The sequence below is a fragment of the Carex rostrata genome, chromosome 12, assembly GCF_964058835.1.
Source record: "Carex rostrata chromosome 12, lpCarRost1.2, whole genome shotgun sequence".
Taxonomy (NCBI): Eukaryota; Viridiplantae; Streptophyta; class Magnoliopsida; order Poales; family Cyperaceae; genus Carex; species Carex rostrata.
Genome location: NC_135929.1, coordinates 4,548,503 through 4,572,654, shown reverse-complemented (window position 1 = coordinate 4,572,654; position 24,152 = coordinate 4,548,503). Strand labels below are relative to the sequence as shown.

At 34.9% G+C, this 24,152-nt stretch overlaps 2 protein-coding genes across 3 annotated transcripts; one reads left to right on the top strand and one right to left on the bottom strand.

Moving 5' to 3' along the window:
- The first annotated feature begins 436 nt into the window (after positions 1 to 436).
- LOC144563075 (uncharacterized) lies at positions 437 to 4,846 on the top strand. The gene is made up of 12 exons (XM_078312447.1): positions 437 to 592; positions 842 to 941; positions 1,047 to 1,155; positions 1,283 to 1,371; positions 1,459 to 1,515; positions 1,618 to 1,726; positions 1,888 to 1,989; positions 2,062 to 2,126; positions 2,822 to 2,925; positions 3,016 to 3,080; positions 3,422 to 3,476; positions 4,480 to 4,846. Exons 1-12 carry the CDS (start codon positions 535 to 537, stop codon positions 4,638 to 4,640), a joined length of 1,074 nt encoding a protein of 357 aa, XP_078168573.1. The 5' UTR covers positions 437 to 534; the 3' UTR covers positions 4,641 to 4,846.
- A 1,087-nt stretch (positions 4,847 to 5,933) lies between these two features.
- Positions 5,934 to 20,228, bottom strand: LOC144562771 (sister-chromatid cohesion protein 3-like). 2 transcript variants are annotated; one of them, XM_078312043.1, is made up of 24 exons: positions 20,156 to 20,228; positions 19,949 to 19,990; positions 19,247 to 19,332; positions 18,784 to 18,952; positions 18,037 to 18,149; positions 17,844 to 17,936; positions 16,292 to 16,455; positions 15,398 to 15,634; positions 14,773 to 14,917; positions 14,121 to 14,299; positions 13,551 to 13,696; positions 13,217 to 13,344; positions 12,534 to 12,698; positions 11,581 to 11,742; positions 10,895 to 11,095; positions 10,131 to 10,268; positions 9,729 to 9,929; positions 9,042 to 9,186; positions 8,634 to 8,740; positions 8,271 to 8,411; positions 7,518 to 7,780; positions 6,822 to 6,943; positions 6,396 to 6,668; positions 5,934 to 6,114 (listed from the first exon to the last, which is right to left on the bottom strand). In XM_078312043.1, exons 1-23 carry the CDS (start codon positions 20,211 to 20,213, stop codon positions 6,628 to 6,630), a joined length of 3,246 nt encoding a protein of 1,081 aa, XP_078168169.1. In that variant the 5' UTR covers positions 20,214 to 20,228; the 3' UTR covers positions 5,934 to 6,114; positions 6,396 to 6,627. The 2 variants fall into 2 exon arrangements, with proteins under 2 accessions (XP_078168169.1, XP_078168170.1); XM_078312044.1 differs by lacking the exons at positions 19,949 to 19,990; positions 20,156 to 20,228 and having other exon boundaries at positions 19,259 to 19,367.
- Between the last annotated feature and the right edge of the window lie 3,924 nt (positions 20,229 to 24,152).

Below are 24,152 nucleotides of genomic sequence, written 5' to 3'. Positions count from 1 at the left end.
ATATACCTACTCGATCGGAGTCGGACCCCTTAATCAAATTACTTTAAAAAAAAACGAATTACTTAAAAAAAAATATTCAGATCATCTAGACTTGTGGGGGCCGGACTGGATCGAATCGGACCATGAACCGGACCGTATAAATCCATAGAGGTTTGGGACGAAGAGAGCAATATGAAAATGCATGAGCAGTCCAGTCTCAAACTCATAGTGAAGTAGAACTAGAATAATTAATTTTATAAAATATATGGATGACGAGTAACTGTTCTAACTTCTAACTGGTTCCCCTCTCACTTGTTTTCAAAAGGCTATTTTGGGTCTAATACGGGCTGGGAATTGATTGGGCCTGCGAGAGTTCTGTAGAAGAATACCAAAGGCACGGACTCTGACAGTGGGACCCACACATCTGAGAGTCCCAGTCCCAGAGAATTCAGAGAATCATAGGATAACGCAATTACATAAAAATAAATCCAAAACAAAAGGAGAAAGAAAGCAAGGGAAAGGGAAGAAAAAAGAAGAAAGAAGAAAAAGTGAGAGATGCCAGTCCCCTTATTTCAGCTTGCCAGCGACCTCTCTGTCTCCAGGCTCTGCTTTGGTAATTGGTACCTCCCTCTCTGGCTCTCTCTCTCTCTTTCTCACACACACACACACACACACACACACACACACACACTGCTCCATTTTCGTTATAGACAAGACAAGACTCACAAGAGACTGTCATTGGAGCATTTCCTCAAACACCTTGTTCGCATATCAAATTAGGCCCGGATTATACGTGCGTGCTATCACACCTTAACCCGCAACCCTCAGGTCTCTCACCCAGTAACCTCGTGTGCATGTGTAGGAACGATGACATTTGGTGAACAAAATACTTTCCCTCAGTCACTGAGCCTTCTCAATGAAGCCTTTCGTGCCGGCATCAATTTCTTTGATACTGCTGAAATGTAGGTTATTGATGCATAATCTTTTTTTTCTTTTTTTTGTTTCAGGTAAACCTTTAATTTTTATTTTCGTTTTAATGTTTCCTCTTTTTCTTTGTGTGTTGGAAGGTATCCGGTTCCACAATGTAGAGCTACTCATGGGAGGAGTGAGGAATATCTCGGCCGCTGGATCAAAGATCAAAAGATTCCACGCGACCGTGTTATCTTAGCTACCAAGGTTACTGCAATTAAAACTAAAGATAAAGGTTTAGTTATGCAATGCGACTCACATCGTATTGGGCTTATTCTTATGCAACTAAAAGATAAAAGTTTAGTTATTGTAATTAAAACTTACTACAATGTAGGTTGCGGGGCCATCTGGACAAATGACATGGATTAGAGGGGGCCCACATTCACTAGATTCTAAAAATATTTTGGCCGCAATTGATTCCAGGTAACACTCCCGTCTCATTTTCTTCATTAATTAAATGCATGCAAACACAATATATGTTGCTACCCTATTCTTCAAACATTGATGCAGTTTGCTTAGATTAAGCACTGATTACATCGACCTTTACCAGATCCATTGGCCAGATAGGTTAGTATGTTTCTCTTCTCTATGACACAAATTTAAAGCATCTTGGAACATTTGACATTATTTTTTCACAGCATTTATATCAATAAAACTTGTATTCTAAAGGTACGTTCCTATGTTTGGAGAGATAGAGTATGACCTTTCTAAACAATACACCTCTGCACCTATGGAAGAACAGTTGAATGCTCTTCAAAAAGCTATAGATAATGGTAAGGTATGCTGCATTAGCAAATTTACTTCTTTTGTAATTTGGGTGTATTTATTTCTGTAGAAACCTTATATATGTTTTATTTGTATTTCAAAAAGCCATCAAAAATCCGAAAAATGTCATGGTTCTGACGAATATATATTTTTCTTCGGTAATGTGACTGCTAGATCAGATATGTTGGCCTTAGCAATGAAACAGCATATGGGCTGATGAAGTTCCTTCAAGTTGCTAGGAATTCACACCTCAACCAAAAAATACTAACTATCCAGGTATTTTGTAAATTTGCATTTTGAGTTCTCAACCTTTCACAAGTTTGGTGATTGTAACCTATATCCTTGCAGAATGCATATAACTTGTTATGCCGAAATTTTGATTCTGGATTAGCTGAATGTTGTCACCATGAGAGGTATGTGATATCATTCTTACATCCACCATATTAATGCGGTTAAGCCTTATTAAAGCACTGACATGAATTAACTAAGCATTAGTTGTCTGTCCAATTAGGCTTCAGTTTAATCCAGCGCTGCTTAACTAATTCTCTAGTGTGATTTGTGAATCTGCCTCTCTTAGGATACAATTGACCTGTGTTTCATCTGTTTCCGTGTGATTTGTACTTGTACAATTAAACCATAGGACAAAGGAAGAAAAAGAGCGGTATTACATTATACCTTTTTATGTGACCAACTAGTCCATGTCCTTCGTGCCCAATCACGACTGCAGCTCTCTTTTTTTCCATTAATAATTCAAAATCCAATTTTCAAATGATAAATGTGAAAAAAAAAATCTTAAAGTAATCAATCACGCCATAAATTGTTAATTTTAGTGTTCATTTTGTACAAGATCAAAAGGTGGAATAATTATTGGTGTAATAGTCACAATAATGATTGATTTTTTTTTTTGGATAGAACAAAAACTCCATTTACTTTAGAAATAAAATAATATCAATAGTTCTCATTTCTTGTTTGGAATTTTGATTTTGAATAATTAGTGAAAAACAAAAAGATATTTGTAGTCATAATGGGGCGCCAAAAACATAGGCGCATAGGATCCATCCTCAAGTTCAAATACTATGAAAGAAGTAAAAGAAATCAACGAATTCAGGGTAAGCTTGTTGGCATACAGCCCGATGGCTATGGGAATTCTTTCAGGTAAATACGTCTCCTCTGGTGGGGCCCCCTCTGATGCACGGTTGAATATTTTCAGAGGTCAATTACATTACGTACCAAATTTTTATTTATCTTTTTTCCCGTTGAAGAAAATTGCTGGACATTAATAATACTTGTTACCTTCTACAGGAAGATATTCAGAAGGTGAATCAAGATACAAGCTTTCAAATTCTGTAGTTAAAGCTGCTGCTCTGGTGAGTTCAAATTTTGCATAGTGGGGCTATTTTGTTGCTCTTACTTGAACTTTGAGAGTTTGTGGTGGGAAATTTTCTTATATGGGTAATTACACAAATGGTTCAAAAATGATCACTGTTTCTAATGTCATACAGAGTTGCCAAGTTCTCGTTTGGACCTTGTGACTTCCAAATTTGCACCAAATTGGTCCCCATTAGATAAAGGTTGTTGGAAATCCACATGCATCATAATTAGCTTTTAGCTATAAATTTTTTTAACTGTATTTGGGAAGAAAATGCTAGTCTTGCCAAAATTTGGATTGCATACTTGTAAGTTAAACAAAAATGCCTATATGTTGTAGGAATATGTGAGAATTGCTGAGAATTATGGCATCTCTCCTGCTTCTCTTGCAATTGGTACATTCACCCCTTACACACTGCTGTTTATGTTTCCATATTATATAGAGTAAAACTAGGGTGCTCTTAAGCTCACCAAAGTTTTGGTGAGCTTAACTCTAAAACTTATCAAATCGATTTCAAATGACGAATCCGAACCATTGAATCCCGCATACCTTACGTGTGATGCATCTACATGTGAAATTTTTTAATATTCGAATTAATTTAGTATAAAGTCAAGCGGTCAAAATTAGAAGGTTAATAAATTAATTTTAGTGCATTCATTTTTTGAACGTTTTTTGACCGCTTGACTTTATACTAAATTAATTCGAATGTTTAAAAATTTCGTATGTAGATGCATCACACATAAGGTAGGCGGGTTTCAACGGTTCGGATTCGTCATTTGAAATCGATTTGATGAGTTTTAGAGTTAAGCTCACCAAAACTTTGGTGAGCTTAAGAACACCCTAGTTCTACTCTATTATATATATTTCATGAGGAGAGATCACTTGACAATGGTTATTTTGACAATCGTAACAACAGATTTTCAAAAAAAAAAAATTCAAACAAAATTGAAAATTAAATTTATAGGTATGTTATTAGACATGTAGATAGCCTAACAAATAAATTTCATGCAATTTAAGTATTTCTCGGTGATGCATCAATGATCGCTAATCTTGGCCATTGAAATTTCAAGTCACTTGATGTATGGTGAAACAAATATAAAATCTCATCGTATGTTTTAGATATGATACGTGGATATTAGATCATGTCTATGATGTTGAATCTCTATTTTATGCTAAATTTGAAGATTGTCAAGATCGTCAAGATAAAAAATATATATATATTAAATGACCCCCACCTTAGTTTCAGATGAATGGTTAGAACTTAGTTTCAAGTCAATAACTATTAACCGACATGATAGAATGTTTTTTTTTTTACTACCACCACCTTCAGCTAGATAAGAGTTATTATCAAAGAGGTGTCATTCTTTTACCTTGCATCTTTTTTTCAATTTTGATAGCATTTGTGTTGAATCATCCTATAGTTGCAAGTGTGATCTTTGGAGCAACTAAGTTATGGCAACTTCAAGAGGTAATTGAAGCAATTAATATACGTCTGACAACAGATATAATTTTAGAGATAAATGAAGTACATGTGAGGTATCCTAATCCTTGCCCATAACCTGCCTCCTTTTTTCAAACTCCAATTTTTTAATTTATGTTTGTATCATATATGATTATGGTTGGGTGCATGGTTTAACAAGTTTTTTTAGTAATCATTTACTTTTTCTTTAGACAACTATATGTGCCCCTTTTTCTTGTTGATCGAAATATATAATCTGCTAACTCATATAATATTATTGCTAATATAGTTGATTTAATGCGCTTATATTATTTCTAAATCAAAGTTGTTTTTTAATTGTTGTAATGGACATAATTGCATTGTTGGTCAGTTCATAGCGAGAATGCAGTAATCATTTTACGACCTTATCATATCTGGTCAAACTGTGTCAACCAGTATTTTTAATCAATTTATAGAACGAATAACATGTTGAGTAAATGTGATTGTAAAGCAGAAAGACACCTTTTTAATCTATTTAAGGCATAAATGCACAATTCATAGCCGAATATCACCGAATTTTTCTTGATTGTCATTTTCGATGTTCAAAAGTTATGAGGTGTCGGCATCCAGCCATTCCCAAATAAAAAATCGTTGGGATCAATAGTCAGAAGACTATTAATACACTGGTAAGTTGATCGACCAAACGCCATCCACTTTTCTCATGTAATTTCTAGATCTTAGATCTAAACTAAATTAAATTGTGTTGTTAAATTAGTGAAATGTATCAATCATTAGAATAGAAATTTCTGAAGTATACAGTATTTTAATATGCAGAAAGTATTTCTGTGAAATTGCATCAACCATCACAAAGTTGTGGAGATATTACAATTTATGCTTCAGGCATGTGCAGAAAATATTTACTTGTCCATAATTGTCAATATGAGGCATATAGTATTTCAGGGTCAACCTAATAAAATACTAACACTACCTTGTCAATCTAGTATACTTAGTGACAAGTATGGGGCATAAAGTAGTTGCGTCGCTTGTACCATGAACAACGAACACCTTTAATAATTAATATGTTCACGACTCAATTTTTTTATTTTAGCAAATTGCTCAATTTCGTAAAATAATATAAAACATACTAATACTATGCTGAATTTCGTAGATAATAAATTGAAAGGCATACAATTTTAAAGCGACTTAACCCAATTATAATACTCTCACTGTATTACATGCTCTTCCCTGAAAGGAAAAGCTCGTGATAAGCAATATAAGCAAAGCCTCTTAGAAATCAAACAGCTGTGCATAGGTTACTCCACGTGTCCCATCAAGGACATTTTAAGTTATCTAATTTGAGATCCATTGGAACCACAACAAAAAACGACATATTGGAAGCTAACCCCTTAATTATCTGTACAGACTACAAAACATGTTTTTTTTTTTCTAAAATTGTTGTCAAAATACTCGAAATTATTGAAAAGCAAACAGATTCATAAGAAACATCATTAATAATGCTTTACATCCAGTCAGTTCTCTATATATGTGGCACAGGCTGCAATGGTCTCCACATTAATCACTTAAGCATTGCTTCCTGAGTAAAAAAATTGAGAACAAAATAATCAGAGATAGAAATGTTTTCCTCCTTTACTATGCTCCTTTACATGAACTTACTAGAGAGCAAATATGTTGAACCAATAAAATATGATATATACAAAGTATCAACTATGAAAAGCTGCATCAGATGAGTGGTCTATACCAAATTTATTCCTGCTGATATGGAACCAGTCCATCAAGAAATGCAGGTTGCGAGTAAGACAAATTTATTGAATATTAATTGCCAAAAAAGAGAGGAAAAAAACACAGAAGTTGCACCTGATTTTCTAGAAGAGCTGGGCTGACTACCACTCTGCTGGTGCTGGACCCGCATGCCGCGCAGCTTGGCCACAGATCTGATGGTGTTGATAAGGGGCTGGTAAGCCTCATCATCATCCTCGTGCCCATATCTTGCCTCATTATCTGAGCCACTGACGGGATCCACTTCCTCTTCGCTTGACGCACCAGGCTCTTCAAACAGCTTCTTTGCAGGTGGAACATCTCTAACCTTTCAAGGCCGGCCTCTGCGCCTCACAGGCTTTTCCTCTTCATCTGGATGCAAGTTCAAAATTTATCAAAAATAGTGAAGAAAAAGGTGCAGTAGTGTGGTATATGGAACTTCACCACAGAAACAAAACCTTTTTGGTGTGGGCATATGGAACTTTTTCCATGGTAAAAAAAATGATGGAAAGAAAAGAAACAAACCAGGTACAGTCTCATTCTTGGCATACTTCTCACGCAAAAATGCAACAAAGTTGCTGCATGGATTCCAAGCGAAATTTTCGTTCATGTTAACATTTTCGATTCTCTTTTCTAAATCCTTCAATCTACACAAAATAGAAATATAACAAAATAAATAAAAGAAAAAGAAAAATTAATTGAATCATAACATATATAGCCTGCTCAGAGACGCTACACTTTCATAAACAGGCCTCCTTTTGCCTATATTTAGCTCACATTACTTCAATAGAATTCTTTAGCCCTTAAAAACACCTCAAATTCCATTCAAGTCAAGAGCTTCAAAATAACCATGTCTGTTCTACACAACAAGAAATTTTATTACTCAAATTTAAAAAAAAAACAGTGTGCATAACCTAACACATGAGAACTCTTTACTAAACCCGTTGTTTCTCAACATCATCCTCTATTTAGATAAGATAGGAGAGGCAATTAATGACTATGAAGAATTAAGATATGATGGGGCTTACAAGACCTGTCACATTTTGGAGGGCCATAGATGGATTACTATCTTCAAAGTATATTAATATAAGATAATAGCATGCTTGTTAAGTATATCAGGTGAACGTAGACTGCAAAAGGACATTAAATTGGAAAATTGCTTATTTTAGTAGCTCTGAAGGAGAAGAGGATTGTGAAAGTAATAAAGGAAAGCAAACATACATATCAAGAACATCAGCTGAAGGAAGCTTTGAGACAAAAGGTATTAGAGCCACCTCAAGAAATATAAGAAGGTATGGGGCGTCAGAGAAGGCAAATTCAACACCATCCTTCACGATCTTTATAATCTCCGACTTATGTTTGTTTACGGCTGCACCTACAAATGTGCCAGACAGCCTTGAGGCAAGCTCCTTGCAATCAGAGAGAGACTTGCCTATTTCTAGTTGGTTCCCTTTTAAAACACTGGTCATGTATCGGTGGTATGCCTGTTTAATAGGAAGTGGTAGCTCAGTGTTAGTATCCCCTGTTTTAATTAAATATTACATGAAGAGCCTGAAATAGCAAATAGCAGCATAGTTGCCCCCCCCCCCCCCCCAGGAAAATCTATGCTCTTTTCATTCAGTTTCCCATAGGAAATCAATAGTACTTTTGATGTCAAAAATTGCAATCTTTAGTGGTCATACTGTAGTCTGTAGTTAGGTTCAGTACTAGTACAATTGGTGGCTAGTAACCCAACAGAATTTCTGTTCCATATATTCTATAACAGTACGACTAGTACACCACCAGAGCAAACCCTCTCAGGTTTTCAGAACTTTGTACATGGTAGGAGTCCTGAGTCCATCTTCTAATAGCCTTACAAAAAATATGTTAAAAGAGTATTTCGGAGGTCAGAACAACTTTGAATATTCCTGTCCCTACACACAAGCACACAGTGCACGCACACACACAACCACAGAAGAGGCAGGTAGAAAGTACCAGTTTAAGGGCCTCAAGAAATATGAAAGGTATTTCTTCAGTAGATGTTTTCTTCAAAGAAGTGATCAAGTGCTTAATTATCTCAGTGGTGCTAACACCATGAAGCGTGATATGTGAAATTATCTCTGGACCAAGATACCCCTGTACGATAACATAAAAGTACGACATTATATAGATACCTCAACAAAAACTATTGTCATGAATACTATTTCACACCTAAAAGGAACAAGTGTCAAGAGTCATGGAATAATGTCAAATTTATGGATATACTTCTACTCTTATGCACAAACTTAGTAGAACAACTTAACTGAAATACACATCAATAATCATAATAAAAATGGTGTATCTGTACAGCTATCAAACCTTTGGGATAGTGTTAGTAGCAACTAATTTAGCAGCTGCTATCATGACAGCATCTCTATTGGTCTCTTCAATATATTCTTGATTAGCCTCTTCATCCTCTGTTTCATCTGAAACTTTTAAATATACCTTAGCGACAGAAAATATGAAGATATTCTACTAAACACACCACAATATTTTTTGAAGAATAAAAAAAACCCTCTTCTTATTAAAAATCAGAACTTTGAACTGATCTAAACCATAAACATGGCATTGTAGCAACAAGGATGTGCATTCAATAAACTTTTGCAACAGATGGTCCATGGTTTTAGTTCTAATAAACTATAAATTTGCATAATACCAGATGGTTCTGGCAATAACAGAAATAAAGATTTCTGTAAAAATGCCTCTATGGCAATAGCTATGAGTTACCTGATATAGTTAGCTGTCCTTCGCAGAGCTTCCAAAAGTTTTGAACAATAGGTAGATCCGGTACATAACCCAAACATTGCAGTTTTGTTGAAAAGAACTTTTCGTTCTTGAAGTAACACCAAATCTCAGCAGTAATGATGCACACCTACAGAACACAACCAAAAATACCCATCAGTAAATTATGATGAGAGAATGTAAAATACAAAGCACTGCCTTTTGATATTATATACAACTTCTATCCTTTTGTAATATCTGTTGAGGATCTCAAAATCCAACAACAACAATCAAGCCTTTAGTCCCAAACAAGTAAGCGTAGGCTAGAAATGAAACCCAATCACAACTATGGGTTTCATTTCACGACCCTCCTCCTTTATCCTGGCTTGGGACAGGATGTTTCTTACTTGTTGAAAAAGCATGTAGTGCTTCTGAAAGGAGAGACTATACAATCAGTCAAAAACCTCAGATATCTAAGTAATTTATATCAAGTTTTTTATTGAATAAAATGGCGAAGAAAATAATGATGATGAAATTGGCCCCAAAGCAATGCATCAGGAAGAGCGTCCATAATATAATAACATTGCCCCCAAACTCAAAAGATTTAAATAAAAACTATCATACATCAGCACTTTGATTCAGCTAAGGTAAAATACCAGACCTGTTTGTTACAAATAATGTTTTGGAACATACCCGACAAGAGAGCACACTTGTGCTTCTTCCCTCAGACTGAGCATCTAGGAGGGTCTCGGTGAAGGAATATAGCTGATGAAACAGTGTATTTCTCTTGCTCAGAAGAGTCTCCATGGATGTTTCATCAGGGTTCTCCCCATCAATGGTATGAAGAGACCACAAAACACTAAGATGCATGTTGAGGAGAAGAAAGCTCTTTACCTGCATTAGGGGTTCTTAGTTAGGCAAAGCAAATAATGAAGTTTGAAATAATTTATCAAAATCCAATTTTTTTAAATGTTTCACAAAATCAATTATAAACTCTATATACAGATAAAAGGATGTATTAAGGATTTCTTTATGGCAACATGCATATCTATTGTTAAAAGTTGAGAAGATTGCTTGTAACATATAACATAGTACCTCATTTTCCATCTCAGGTAAACTACCAAGGATGCCCGCCATATCCTCAAATAAACCATCGCTTGACACAGGCTTTGTCAGCTGAAGCTCGTAAAGTCGCTTAAGATTTACCAAAAGTGAATATTCATCATCTCCTGCCTAAAAAAATAAATAACCACAACGAAGAAAAACAGCAGCTGTTTAATGACAAGTATCATACTTGCGTTTCTGTATGTTCACAGCTTGGAACCAAATGACTGTTGCAGATATTAAAGCTGCAATAGTCAGGTAACAGTACAACAACACCAAGTATCTACCAACTTTTTGGACCATCATTTGATGTGTAAAGCTCAATTACACCTAACAAATCCTGAATTATTCCATTCAAATATTGTTAGTTCAGATAAAAGTTAAAAAATTATATCCAAGTCGAACCCTACTTTATGTATGTCCACTGCTAGAAAACCGAGACTGGCTACAAGATTCAGAAATGGTGATCAGTCATGTCCAGTGTCAAAAGCTAAATTACACCTGATTAATCCCTGATAATTCAACTTCAAAAAGGGGAAATACGCAGTTTTACTTAATATTTTTTCTTTTCAAACCAAATACACACCCCTCAACATCCCCTGCATAACACTACAATCCCAAACCACTCCTTTTCCTCTAAGATCAAGTGTCATGTTGCTTTGAAAAAACTGGCTAATACAGGCTCAATTATGCTTTGCCTCATATAATTCCCGATCATAGTTACAAAAATATTTGACAAGTATATATCCATATACCTCAACTTCCTTTATGGCATTCTTCAGTTTTGAAACGAGTTCACTTTCTAAATCATTTAGTTTGCTTTGTGCATAGTCTTGTAGGTCAGCAGGACCTTCAGTTGAACAGAATACAATTGCTTTGATGCAAGACCTCAGGGTAGCCTTTTCACTGTGCTTGAAGAACGCATCAGATATCAAATCCATAACTGCCTTGAAATTCTGAAAAGTCAAATCACAAAATAAGGTCATTTAAATTGATGATTAGATCAAGGATTTGAACTGGCCCTTGGTACTGAACTGAGCTACTGGTTTCCTCAATTCCAGAACCCTTTATTATTCTGGAGTTGGTTTTATTAGACTGCTTAACATCAAAAGCTCAAATATGGACGACGAAAGTCCTAAGACAAAACTACAAATGTGACCAACACACCTGTACCGTCTTAAGTGACTGAACAGTCACCTAACCATTTCAGCTGTATACATAATACTGGTACGAAGATGCAAAAGCAAAATTAAAAAGGGTAGAATTGAAGATACATGAGCTAACCAATAAAATACTAAAACAATTGCGTATCAAAATTGTCCATAAGGTCAAGTTCACAACACAATCGAGATTTAAGCCTAAACTAACCAGTTGATCACTTCCTAACCTGTCAACAATTTCATCAACTTCCACTAAATAGATTGAGAAATGAAATGCTCGCCTGTTCCTGTCTCTTGAAAGAATACATCTCTAGCTTCAACAAAGGAAGCATATCGATCAGAGGTGAAACCTTGGCTTTGTCGGCCACGTACTTGCCCAGGAGCTGTGGATAACTCTTCAACATGGCTGAGGTTATTTCTTTTCTATTGTTCTCTAATGCTTCCTACAATTAGCACATCATCTAATGCATTAAGACTAGCTTTCGTTGGAGAAAAAATTAACACAACTATGTTTTATTTCTTCTATGAAGAGCAAATTGAGCTAAAATGATCAAATACGGTACATTAGGAAAGAATAGGAAAAATTTGTGGATCATGCCCCTAATAAAACTAGGTCTACAATAAGGCTAGATGGTACAACTGGTGCAGAATATGATAATCAAGGAAAATTGGCACTTAACATATGTAACAGCCATGACAGGAATAATTAGTGAAATGATTTTTTGTACCAGTTGAACTGTTGAATTAAAGGACAATAAGAAGTTGACTCTGTTGTACTAAACTAGTTCATTTGCTGTTTCCATGATAATGTGAAGGGTTTTCATCCACCTTCCATTTTTGAGTTTGACCTTTCCTCCATCCAAATTTCCAATGAATTTGTCAGTGGTTCAATGAGAAACCACACCTGTAGTGCATTGCATCTTTGACGTGGCAAATGCTGTGATTCTACTAACATTTGATGTCCAGTGGGGATTTACCCATTAAGGTTCAATTATGCAGCACTTTTAATTAACATTTTAAAATCTATAACATACTGTAGAAAAATGGTTAAGAAACACATTTGCCTACCAAACAACAGCATAGAGCCACTATTCACCACTGCTATGAAAATGCTCTATCACTACCCCTATTGCCTATTTAAACATTTGAAATTCATTTAATGCATTTTAAGCAATAACAATTACAGTAAAATAAGATAAAGCACAAAACAAAGGCTAAGGACAATTGTGTTCACCTTTTGAGCCTTGGTTAGGTACTGCTTTCTGTTGTCAATGGCTGGTACAATTCTCTCTCCAACTGCCTTTTTGGCAGATGCATTCAGAAGCCGGACTAGGTTGGTACCATCAGTGTCAGGAAGTCCTTCATCATCATTGAGGATAGAAATTATACACTTCCAGTCCTAAAATAAACAAGACCAAGGTTTCTTTAGATGAAGTAAACCATGGTATGCGATGTCAATATCAGTTACACTTACACTTACATGCTGAAACAAAGTGACTACCAATATGTATGGAAGTACTGTGACCTGTAAAAACACCAGCAATATGTATAGAAGATACTGAACTTGGTCCAAGTCTAAAAATCAATTATGTAAACAACGATACTGTACAAGACAAAAATAAATAGGAATGCAACTTTTTAATGAAAACATTCACAGGCTCAACGTTTGACAGAAAGATTGAAGGCCAGGTCACATAGAATTACAAAGATCCTTTCATATTGCTTAAGCAAAGAGAAAAGAATCAAAAGATCAAAACACTAGAAAGTAGAAACCTACTACCCCCATGGTACCATCCCAAAGATAAGCAAATGCACATACAATGAGCCTATTTATTTGCTGATAATTTTTTTTTTCTTATCATAAAGGAGATGGATAGATCAGAGAAAAGAAAGGAAAATAGTAATAAAGAAGCGCACTTTGACGGCCTTCATATCGTCCCAAATGTCATCTATTACGTAAGCACTTAGAACTGGATCATCAGAAAATTCCCTCAGAATTTGTAAAAGCCGACCAATATGAACTTCCGACGGCTCACCATCACCATCTGAAATACAAAAATTCTCAGTTTGAGCACTTAATCAAACCATAATGTAACATAACTCTTGTTTCAAAATCCTAACTAAGCAAGCATAAATAAATCAACCGGGAAACTATTATAGCACAGACAACTAAGCTAACCAAAACACTAGAAATGGTGCAGAAGCATGAACACACAAAGACATATGTGCTTGCACGAAAAGAACAATTAACCTCTTGATACAGCTTGAGAACTCTTGATATTTTGTGCAATTAGGTGATCATACACCAACTCTCCAATAGCACGCCTGATCATAGGAGGCTCGTCTATAAGCAGATCATATAAGGGGCCCAGCTCATCATCAGTCAATAGTTGATGCCTACACCAAAGTTACTAATGTCATCAACAAGCAATGAGGACTGTCTATTGGTTCAGAAAATATTGTTATATATATAAAGGATGTAAACTGTGTCAGAATGGTATATATTATATCAAAAGAGTATACTGCGCCAAGTACACATAAAGTGGAAGATTACTTGGCGCAACTTGGCTATGCCTACATTTGGGAGCCAATATCACTTCCATTGATAGATGGATAAGCAAAACAAAAGAACCATATGCCAGTAGGTATCGGCGATATGCTGCCTTACTTGGCATATACCAACAACACCCCCCCCCCCCTGCGCACGCACATACACACATGTATATATACATAAATATGTGTGTGTGTGTGTGTGTGTGTACCTCAGAAGCAGATAATTTAGTAAAAGAAACTCGATTAAGGAGATAATAACAGTATGTACCTCAGAAGCAGCTTTAGAAGGCCAATTGCTGACACCGCCACCGAAATGTCGATGTCATCAGCCATCTGAAGCATCCTTTTGCTAAACCGGTCTGTAAAGAGACTGAGAGACGGTATATTGTCATCAGTCTCGTAAATGCTCTGCAACGCAAGAACTGAGGTTTTCCTGACCAAGGCATTCTACAAAAGGAAACAGCATAACATGAGCGTAGTTAGTTCCACTAAGCATCATGCATAATATGAGAAGCATAATGACAATTTCAAATAAATTAGTTGAGATAAGGTCCACATATGTCAAAGCAGTACAGAATTAATGATATTACATAATTTCTCCGTTTTCAGCTGAAAGCTAGGAGGTTGAGGAACAGGCCGTCCCCTGATCATGGACAGCACTGGTAGTGTACCAACATTATGCACCTTGCACCTCAATGCTGGTGTCAATTTATTGGTATTTTTTGTTTTTTAGTATAAGACTACGATAATGTTAAGGTTTTCCTCTTTCTCTCTCCCACAACCTAGCTTAGAGTTGATTTGAGTTCTACAAACTTCCATGCATTGTGGATCAAATAAAAAAAGTAAAAGCATGAAAAGGAATAAATCTGCACATGCATTCTTTACCAGTCATGCACCCTCTCATAACGACATATAATTACCTTGTCATTCAATGTCCAACCAAGATATTTTAAATATGAATCTTGCAAGAAGAGTGAAGGGTAGTTGACAATCCATAAACCAAGAGCTCTGATGCATGTCATCCTTATTTCAGGCTCAATATCTCGATATCTATGCATAAATAACCTGATAAAAAAAACAAAATCAGCAATGTACGAGTAATGCTCTCTAAGAAGATGTATTTCAACATAAAATCATGACACTTCATGATAGTAGATGTTCTACATCTTGTTTCAATAACCTGACAAAAAGAAACAAATTATAAACTTACATAATAGTATGCCCCTAACTAATGAGCATTCCAAAATTAAACCCTAAACAGTAAACCTAATCTTCAAAGCAAAGTGTGTGCTAAAAAAAAATTAAAAACAGACAATGAACCCCTTCTATAGAAGAAAATGTCTGAAATAATCCTGTCAACATCCACTCTCCCAACACTTGAATAAAGGCCTTCTTCAGGGGCAAAAGGGGTAGTCAATTTTTAAAAAAGAATGTTCTAATGTGTTTGTCATCAGCATGTCTTGTCAATAAAAAGTAACTTTGAGGCATATACTTATGAATTGTACCAACTAGGACTTGTATCAGCTTGCCCTGTAAAATCCTTACCCAGTAAATACTTTGCGCATCATCTCCTCCAAGGCATTTATCTTCTCATGGGTGGCCTGCAGCCTTCTATTAAGTGACTCCACACGGGGCCCATCATTTCCCTTTTTCTTCTCAGCATTCAATTGACGCTGAGTTGTCTCACGTTGTTGGATTAGCGTCTTCCCAACTGAAATGTATGTTGTCACAACTTGAAGCCCAATTAACGTGGCAACCTGGCGGTAAATCCTAGGAGGCGTGCTGAAAGATATGAAGAGCACCTTATGAATGAGAATGACAGAGATAGAGAGAGAGGGAGAGATTATAATTCCAAAATAACAGATGTAAAAGATATATAATGAGATGCACATACCACCAAATGGTCAGATTAAATTTAGTTTCGTATATTCCTAGATTACAATTTTGATATCAGTGGGTTCATGAATTAGAATTCAAGAGATTGCCATCATTTATATTTTCAAATCCAAAAGAACACTATGGCTCTGTGCCTATTTATATATTCTCTTTTATTAAGCTAAGAAATGTTGCAGAAATAGATGTACCAAATTACCAATACAAATTTACATATCTTTGGCACATCTTTTTTTTTTTTTTTTTTGCAAAACTGAAAATATCTGACGTGGATTATTCTTTTAGAATTTATTGCAGGATAAAAAATGCAAACCAAGACATCTTATTCAACTTGATAAGCTTTTGGAGAAATATTAAAGAAATCTAAAAATGTTTCAGATGAGCAGGTTAACCTTTTCCCGTTGAGCTAATAATCAAACTAAAAATTGAAGGTAATCAATAAAAATTGTAGCATACAAAATTGCCATGTTTTAGATTGACAGATTGAGCTTTATTCCACTTGAGCTAATAAATCCAAACAAAAAAATGATTAAGGTGAGTGCATACCATGACAATGCAATGACATAGTCCATGCATCTTTCAAAGTGTGCCTTGTCAAACAAAGGCCCTTCCTGACACTCTAGCACCAGAGCTTCCCAGAATGCCCCTAGATTCTCCTTGAGATTTTTTAGCTCTTTCTGTTTTGAGTTGTAATAATCTTCCGCCACACCCTGATTTAATAAGTAACACAACTAGAAACACTTTCCCAAATTTGAATATAATTGTAAAGATAGATATATATAAAGAGAGAGAGAGAGAGGTTGGCTACTCACATAAGTATATGAGGGCATATGCTTATTAGTCATTTTTGCATTTTTAATGTCCAAATGGTCAAATCTAAAACACTCAATATGTTCTTCATATTAGAAAGTGCTTGGAGACCAAATTTTACATTTTTTGGGATTTTTTACTATTTTTTTAGAATTTTTCAAAACAGTGGTTTTATATTGTAAAAAAAAAATTTAAAAACACAGTTTTAAAAAATTCTAAAAAAATAGTAAAAAAAATTTCAAAAAATATAAAATTTCGTTTCCAAACACATATTAATATGGAGAACATGTTGAACGCTTTAGATCAACAATTTGGACATTGAAAACACAAAAATGACTTGCAAGCATATGCTCTCATATGCTTATGTAAGTAGAATACGCAAAAATGACTTATTATATATATATAGAGAGAGAGAGATTGACTAATATGCCTTCGGTAGCACTTCGGCCGAAGTGCTACCAATCCAAATTAAAAAAAAAATGAATTTGAAACTTCGAACTAAGTAGCTCAGTTTATTGGGTTATATATTGAACTTGCATAATACCAATTTTTACTATTTTTTATGATTTATGAAAGATGGCAAAAGATGGCCTAAAATATTGTTTTTAGGCCATCTTTTGCCATCTTTCGTAAATCATAAAAAATAGTAAAAAAATTCCAAAAATAGTAAAAATTGGTATTCTTCAAGTTCAATATATAACCAATTTACTAAGCTACTTAGTTCGAAGTTTCGAATTCGGTTTTTTGAAATTTGGATCGGTAGCACTCCGGCCGGAGTGCGCTACCGAAAGCATATATATATAATAAGATTGTTATTTTTAAATAATACCCGAATTTTTCCCTTGTGCAACTAAAATTCAAAATCTTTGGATTTTATCATGGAACCATGTAAACAAAAGTTAAGTAAAGCAAGAAGGTGAACGAAAGGAACTCCATAAAAATCTAGCAACATGATATGCAATTGCTTGATTTTTTTAAATTGAATAATGGTGTAACTAATTCATGTTATAGGGAGTAGAGTACAATTTCCAATATTTGACGGAATACATCTTTGCCTTTATCTTAGTCTAACGGTTGACTGCTATTATCAAATATACCCAAAAGACCGGGTGTTGGTGGCAACTTGCATATATGAGAAGCCATATGTATATTTGCAAATGAGAGCAATCATAGATAATATTTGCCAAAATCAATTCCTGATTCATACAATTCCTGAGAAAATTCGTTGAAAAAGTTTAGCACAAAAAAAGAAGATATGTTCTAATAAGAAAAAAAAACAAACACATACATTTCTGGCAAGATTAACGACAGCGATAACAACATCATCAACACTAGTATCATCAATTATTTCCGGATAAAGTCGGTACTTTGCACCACAGGCCTGACATCAATTTAAATGGTAAAACAGATTACTTTATATAAAACTTGAAACTCTTCTAACTGCAATGGGAAAGGGGTAAAATCAGTATGCCAAGTGTTACCTCGAAAATCATCATGAGGAGATCAACAAAAGCAGATTTCGGATCTGTCTCGTATTTTTCAACCCATCTTTTGACCGCACTATTAATTAGCTTCCCATTATATTTAATTACATCTGCATGCATGAATAAAGAGATTGGTTACAATCAAAATATTAAATATCAACACCAATGTTACAATCAGCAAATATCAACACCTAATTTTCACCTGAAACAATGGCTTATGAAATCTTAAAACTCCAGGTCAAAGAATTCAATTTCAGATTGTGCGGTATAGACCAGTCAGCTACAAGTGTAACACATTGGAAACTGAAATTCATTTTTTTTGTCATAATATATGCCCTTTTCTTATTCAGATGCATATTTTTACAAATCTAAGTTGTCTGTAGACAGCCCCCTACCAACATGTATCCAACAACATAACAATATCTTATTTTCTTAGCCAAATTTAAATATCTCCACCATTACTAAATTACTTTACCAAAACAGAACATTTTGAACTAACTAGTTTCTGAGCATTCAAAAAAGTCTTCAGTAAAACGTTCCGCTCTATCAGTTACAGAAAACAATGTTTCAATCTTTTTCCTAATCATAAACTAATATTAACTAATCACTCAAGATATGATAAAGTAAAAATTCATCATTTATGGAAGGATCCAAGAGTAGAACCAAAACTAATAGCCAGTGCTAAAGTATTTTTATTTGCTCCAACAACTCTATCAAACTTTTGAATAACAATAGAAAGATAACCTATCAATGTCTGATCATCTCTCCAGCCTGCAGCACGAGATGCTGCTACCCTGCGCTTTGCTTTTGCTTTAGGCAAGAAATCATCATCATCATTGAACAAGTCATCTGGTGATCCAGTTGACTTGCTTGGATCTGCTCCCTCTTCCTGCTCTAAAACCCTAGCTCTCTTCTGTAGCACCAAAAAAGAAATTTCAGTTGACACAGTAAGCCAAAATTTAAAAAATGAGCCCCGACTACATCTCAATTAAATCCGCTAACATTAAATTGTGCATGACTTTAAAACAAGATTCAGTTGTGCACCATCCATTCAAGACATATCAGTTTTGCTTTCTGTATCCCTCATTTTATCTAACTAGAACAAATATTTAGCCTCCTACTCACAAAATATGGCCACAAAAAGGAGCAAGTAAACTTTGCGAAATAAGAGGGAGGAGAAACGAGAAGAGAGAAAAAAAAAACAAACCGGGCGACGAACCGAGGTTTCTGAGGGAACCGCGACCTGCTCCATTGGTGGAGAGAGGCGAGGAGGGAGATCGGTAAAGTGAAACCCTAAAAATGGAGAAAAAATTGGAGGGAAAAGATGGGAACGAGAAAAAGAAAAAGAGATCGACGAACCTTACGACATAATATAATAAAAATAAGATTCATTCTTTCTTTTTTCGGTTTTAGAATTCACGAGTCGCTCGCTCCAGTCCCGGTAGGGATGGCAATGGGCCGAGCCCACGGGTATAATACCAAGCCCAGGCCTGGCCTGCCTGTTAAAAATCAATGGCCAGCCTGCCTGGCCCAAACTGATGGGCTTGAAAATTTAGGCCCGGCCTGCCCATGGGCTTTTCATCCAGGCCCAGGCCTGCCCGTGCCTGCCTGCCTATGCCCATGGGCTGCCTTACCCGGCCCGGCCCTACCATGCCCAACCAAACCAACAATAATTTTTTGTATAAGCAACAATTCAACACAAGCAAAAATTAATACTTAGCATATATTAAAAAAATATATATCCAAAACGATATGGCAGCACAGCCCTAAGCATAAATTAATACTATGCAAAAGTTCAGAACTTCTTTGATAACATAAACACAATCCATGATAAGTTAAGAACTAAACAAAGTTCAGCCATGATATATTAATAAGCTTCAATGTTAAAATCAGAAAATTAAAATCAGACCTTGAGAAACCTTCTTGGCCCACTCCTCTTGACTCCAAGTTCCTATAGCACTTGTGCATACAAACAATGCAACATAAGAATTATAGCAAACACACTTATACTTTCTTGAAAGAGGGACAGAAAAACAAACGAAAGAAATTAGATTAACAGGAATATATCATAAATGATAACTGCAGTGGTAAACTGACAAGTGAATATAGTAGTTACCTATAAAAGATGTAAAATAGTCACTGATTGGAACTTCATAAAGGTGTATTGTCTGCATATGGAAAATCAGAATTTTATGAATAAATACCAACATCATAAAAAGAGTGCATTGGATAATTTTAGGTTCAAAAACTCCGATGACTTCAAAGTTACAAAACTAATTTAATCTACCCTAAACAACATTAATTTGGGAAAGACAACTATCTGCTCAAGAGACTGAACCGCTAAAAGCAGTTTGACATTTTTCTAAACATTGTGCTTTTGACTTTTAGGCACACCGCACACATATTAATTATAAGTAATTGAATTCTTAAAGTGTTAAAATTATTGGAAAAATAATAAAGCTTACTTGAAGAGGAGGTGGCTGTGTAAAAATTACACGGAGAATAAACGGCCCTGAATCGACAATCTTCTCAGGTAATCTACCTTTTATCTATTGATAGTTAAACTAATATTGAATGTTAATAGGAATTTACCAACTGTCACGGCAATTATTAAAATTTTCCTTTATTGTTTAGAATCAGTATTTGTACTAAAAATGTTTTAGACCTTTCTTTTCCGGCCATTTCTTTTCATAGTTCCGAGTATAACTAAAAGCATTCGATTTTTTATATAGCTTAGAAGAAAATAGAAGATGTACAGTGTACTCAACACTTGAAACTAATAGGGCGGAGGAGAGGATATGCTGCTGGCGGCGATCTAACGGAGTGAATAGCTGCGGAGCCGCGGCGATCTGACAATGTGGCGGAGATCTCCTGGCTGTGGTCGTGGCCTCGGCGATCTAGCGGAGTGAAGCAGAGAGAGGCGAAAGAGAGAAATGAAAAAGACGAAGAGAGTGAAAGAGAGGAGGTAAGCCGTGGAAAATAAAAGAAAAACCCTAGACTGCTCAAATGCTCCTTTTGTATTAATATACTAGTAATCGTGCCCGTGCACCGTAACGGGAGCAAATTATGTAGTAGAAAATCTAATTTAGTAAAATATTTTTTTTCATAAAAAATAGAGAATAAATATCGCTGAATATAAATCAAAGATATTATTTCTAAATTGAATATAGGAATAAAAAAACATAGCATTCTCTAATAAAAATCATAAACATACAAAACTAAAACAAAACAAACAACCTAAAAGCTACTGAAGTAAGTAATTTTAATACACTGACACCACATTTTAATAGCAATTTTTCTCATTTCAGTTAGTACATTACTCCCATTTTAATAGCAATTGAAACTATAAACACTTAATGGATAACTAATAGCAGGTTCTTGTTCTCAAATTTCTCTGGCACTGGGAGGACTTTATTTGATCATACAAAAGATTTCTCCTCTATTGCTTTGATAGCGTGAGAGCATGGTAGCAAATTGAGGCCAGATGCATTGTATTTTTTACAAGCTTCTAAATAGCGTTTATAGCAGTGTAGCGGGGAGACAAAAAAAAAAAGCTTTAGCGAATAGCGGAGCTATAGCGAAAGCTATTATAAATAGCGTTTTTTTTATTTCAAAAATTATATTTTATATTTCTACTAACAGTAAAAACTAAAAAGAGTGATGCTTCTATGGACATAAGGGCCTATTTGTAAAATGAATATATTTTTATTTTCAAAATTCAAACAGCCAATCCGAACCGTTCATCTTGTTCTCCATATTAATATATCTTTGGAGACCAAATTTTATATTTTTCTGAATTTATTTACTATTTATTAAGATGGGTATAAAAAATATCAAATTCAGACCATTGAATTTTGTACCCATCTTAATAAATAGTAAAAAAAATTAGAAAAATGTAAAATTTGGTCTCCAAGCACATATTAATATGGAGAACAAGATGAACGGTTCGGATCGACTGTTTGAATTTTAAAAATAAAAATATGTTCATTTTACAAATAGGTCCTTATGTCCATAGAAGGCTTTGCCTAGTAAAAATGTCTCATCAAGAAAAAAAATATCAAATTAATTAAGAAGTTCTAATATTATTCATATTAAACCAATACAAAGTTCAAATTGTCATTCAAAATATCCCTAATTCAAAAACTATCGATATATTTTATATTCAAAATATACCACTACCATATATTAATGCATGATACAAAATTTAATTGATATAGCAGTATAGCCCGCACATGTTCCATTGTATTGATATAGCTTAATAAAGTAAAAAAAAAAACCAATCTAGATATTAAGGCCCATTAAAATTGCAAAATCATGTTTTCAGAAAAAATTTTTTGCAAAATCATAACCCATGTAGCATAGCGGACCGCTATTGCCGCTACGCGCTACGCGCTATAGCGGACCGCTATTACCGCTATAGCGGTCATAGCTTGATTAGCGCAGTTTTAGCCCGTAGCTTAGCTTTCTGGGTCCAAAACCGCTATAGCGGCGCTATAGCTAGCTATTTAGAAGCTTGATTTTTTATAATTCGATATAGCCAATTAAAAAAACTAAGAATCCAGATATTTGTTCCAAAACATTTTGCCTTTTTTTTTTTGAAGAAATATATGGATCTAGCCCGTATTTCATTCATGATATGGTCCATTACACAAGTGATGTAATAGTGAAATAAAAACAAAAATAGCTCAAAACATTTGAGCAACTAAATGAGTAAATGAAAAGCAAAGTACAGAGAGCAAATGAAAAAAAATGCATTGAGGTCCCTAAAAAAACATAAATTGTCTACAAGTTCCTTGGCAATTGATGAAGTGGCACATCCTACCAATACTTCACCATCTTCACTCCTTTTTTACCAGCAACTGTGCCCCAGTTTTGGACTGCATCTACCCGTACCAGTGGCATGTACCCTGTACCAGTTTTGATCAGCAACTGTGCCCCAGTTTCGGACTGCATCTACCAGTTTTGATGAAACATTTTTGCATTTTTGACAGCACAATGTTAATACAATCAGATATTTGTCCAAAACATTTTGCACTTTTTCTCAAATAAATCAATTGTTGAATTGGGCTCAATGTTGAATTTTGCACATTTTGCACTTTTTCGGTGGTATGGCTCAGACATGGCACCTCCAGTACAGTAATTGGGCTCTCTGGTACAAATGAAACAGACGTACCACTCGTCTTAGTTGCATTGAGACGCATCCGTATTTTTTTTTGAATCATCTTGTAACAATCTAAAACTCTCTCCTGAATTAATTGAAATTTAAGCTGTAATTAGAACTCACATCCTAGATCAACATACACAACCAGTGCAAGGTTGGTACACCCTCTAAATGGTACATACTTCTACCAATAGTGTGGTACACTATTGGTATCATCTTCTTCTTCCAAAGCCTTCATTCAAGATCAAAATTTAGACTAATGAATTGAAGTCAAATGTTAAAACTTAAAGACATTCTAGCTAGTCTTATGCTTCACAACTGTGATTTGTGACCTGCAAAGTTTTATTTTGCCCTTAATTTCTTTTAAATTTTCCATTGAATTATAACATTGTAAATCAATGAAAATGTTAATAAACATACCTGATAATTAGCACCATCAAGATCTGGAGAACCAAATGTTTCTTTCGGATAACAACTCTAGCTGATCAGCCTTCGACAAAGAATAAACTTGCAAGAAATAGAAGTAAAATCCCTGATAGAATCAGGTTTGCTTTAATAGAGTAACTGAATTGAACTTATAAAAAAACAGTTAACTGCCAAACAATACCAGAAAGACATGTATAGCGATCTTTTCTTCAGCATCAAGCTTCGGGACAAGTTCTTTGATCTTCTCATTGCGGTGGTCCATATATAACCAAGCACTCAGTGTTATTCTCAAAAAAATGAGAACATAATCTTTTCATCTCTAGCAACAGAAACATACATGTCCAAATAACTAAGAAACAACAATACCTCACAGGTACACTCAAAACAGATGACTTGAGCTAAAAGGAAAAAGAAGAGAGAACCCAAATCTAAAAGCAAATGCATCATCACTTTATACTCTAGTTCTTTCTCAATATGATACCTGTGATAGTTCAAAAAAATAAAATAAAAAGATATGTTAAACAAA

What these genes read in the sequence shown, in the direction of transcription:
- LOC144563075 (XM_078312447.1), top strand. Translation starts at nt 535, where the DNA reads ATGCCAGTCCCCTTATTTCAGCTTGCCAGCGACCTCTCTGTCTCCAGG. An exon ending in TTCTTTGATACTGCTGAAAT is followed by an intron (nt 942 to 1,046) that starts GTAGGTTATTGA and finishes GTGTGTTGGAAG; the next exon opens with GTATCCGGTTCCACAATGTA. An exon ending in TCCTGCTTCTCTTGCAATTG is followed by an intron (nt 3,477 to 4,479) that starts GTACATTCACCC and finishes CAATTTTGATAG; the next exon opens with CATTTGTGTTGAATCATCCT.
- LOC144562771 (XM_078312043.1), bottom strand. Translation starts at nt 20,213, where the DNA reads ATGCAGACAATACACCTTTATGAAGTTCCAATCAGTGACTATTTTACA. An exon ending in GTTGGACATTGAATGACAAG is followed by an intron (nt 14,300 to 14,772) that starts GTAATTATATGT and finishes TTCCTTTTGTAG; the next exon opens with AATGCCTTGGTCAGGAAAAC. An exon ending in CTACTAACACTATCCCAAAG is followed by an intron (nt 8,412 to 8,633) that starts GTTTGATAGCTG and finishes GTTATCGTACAG; the next exon opens with GGGTATCTTGGTCCAGAGAT.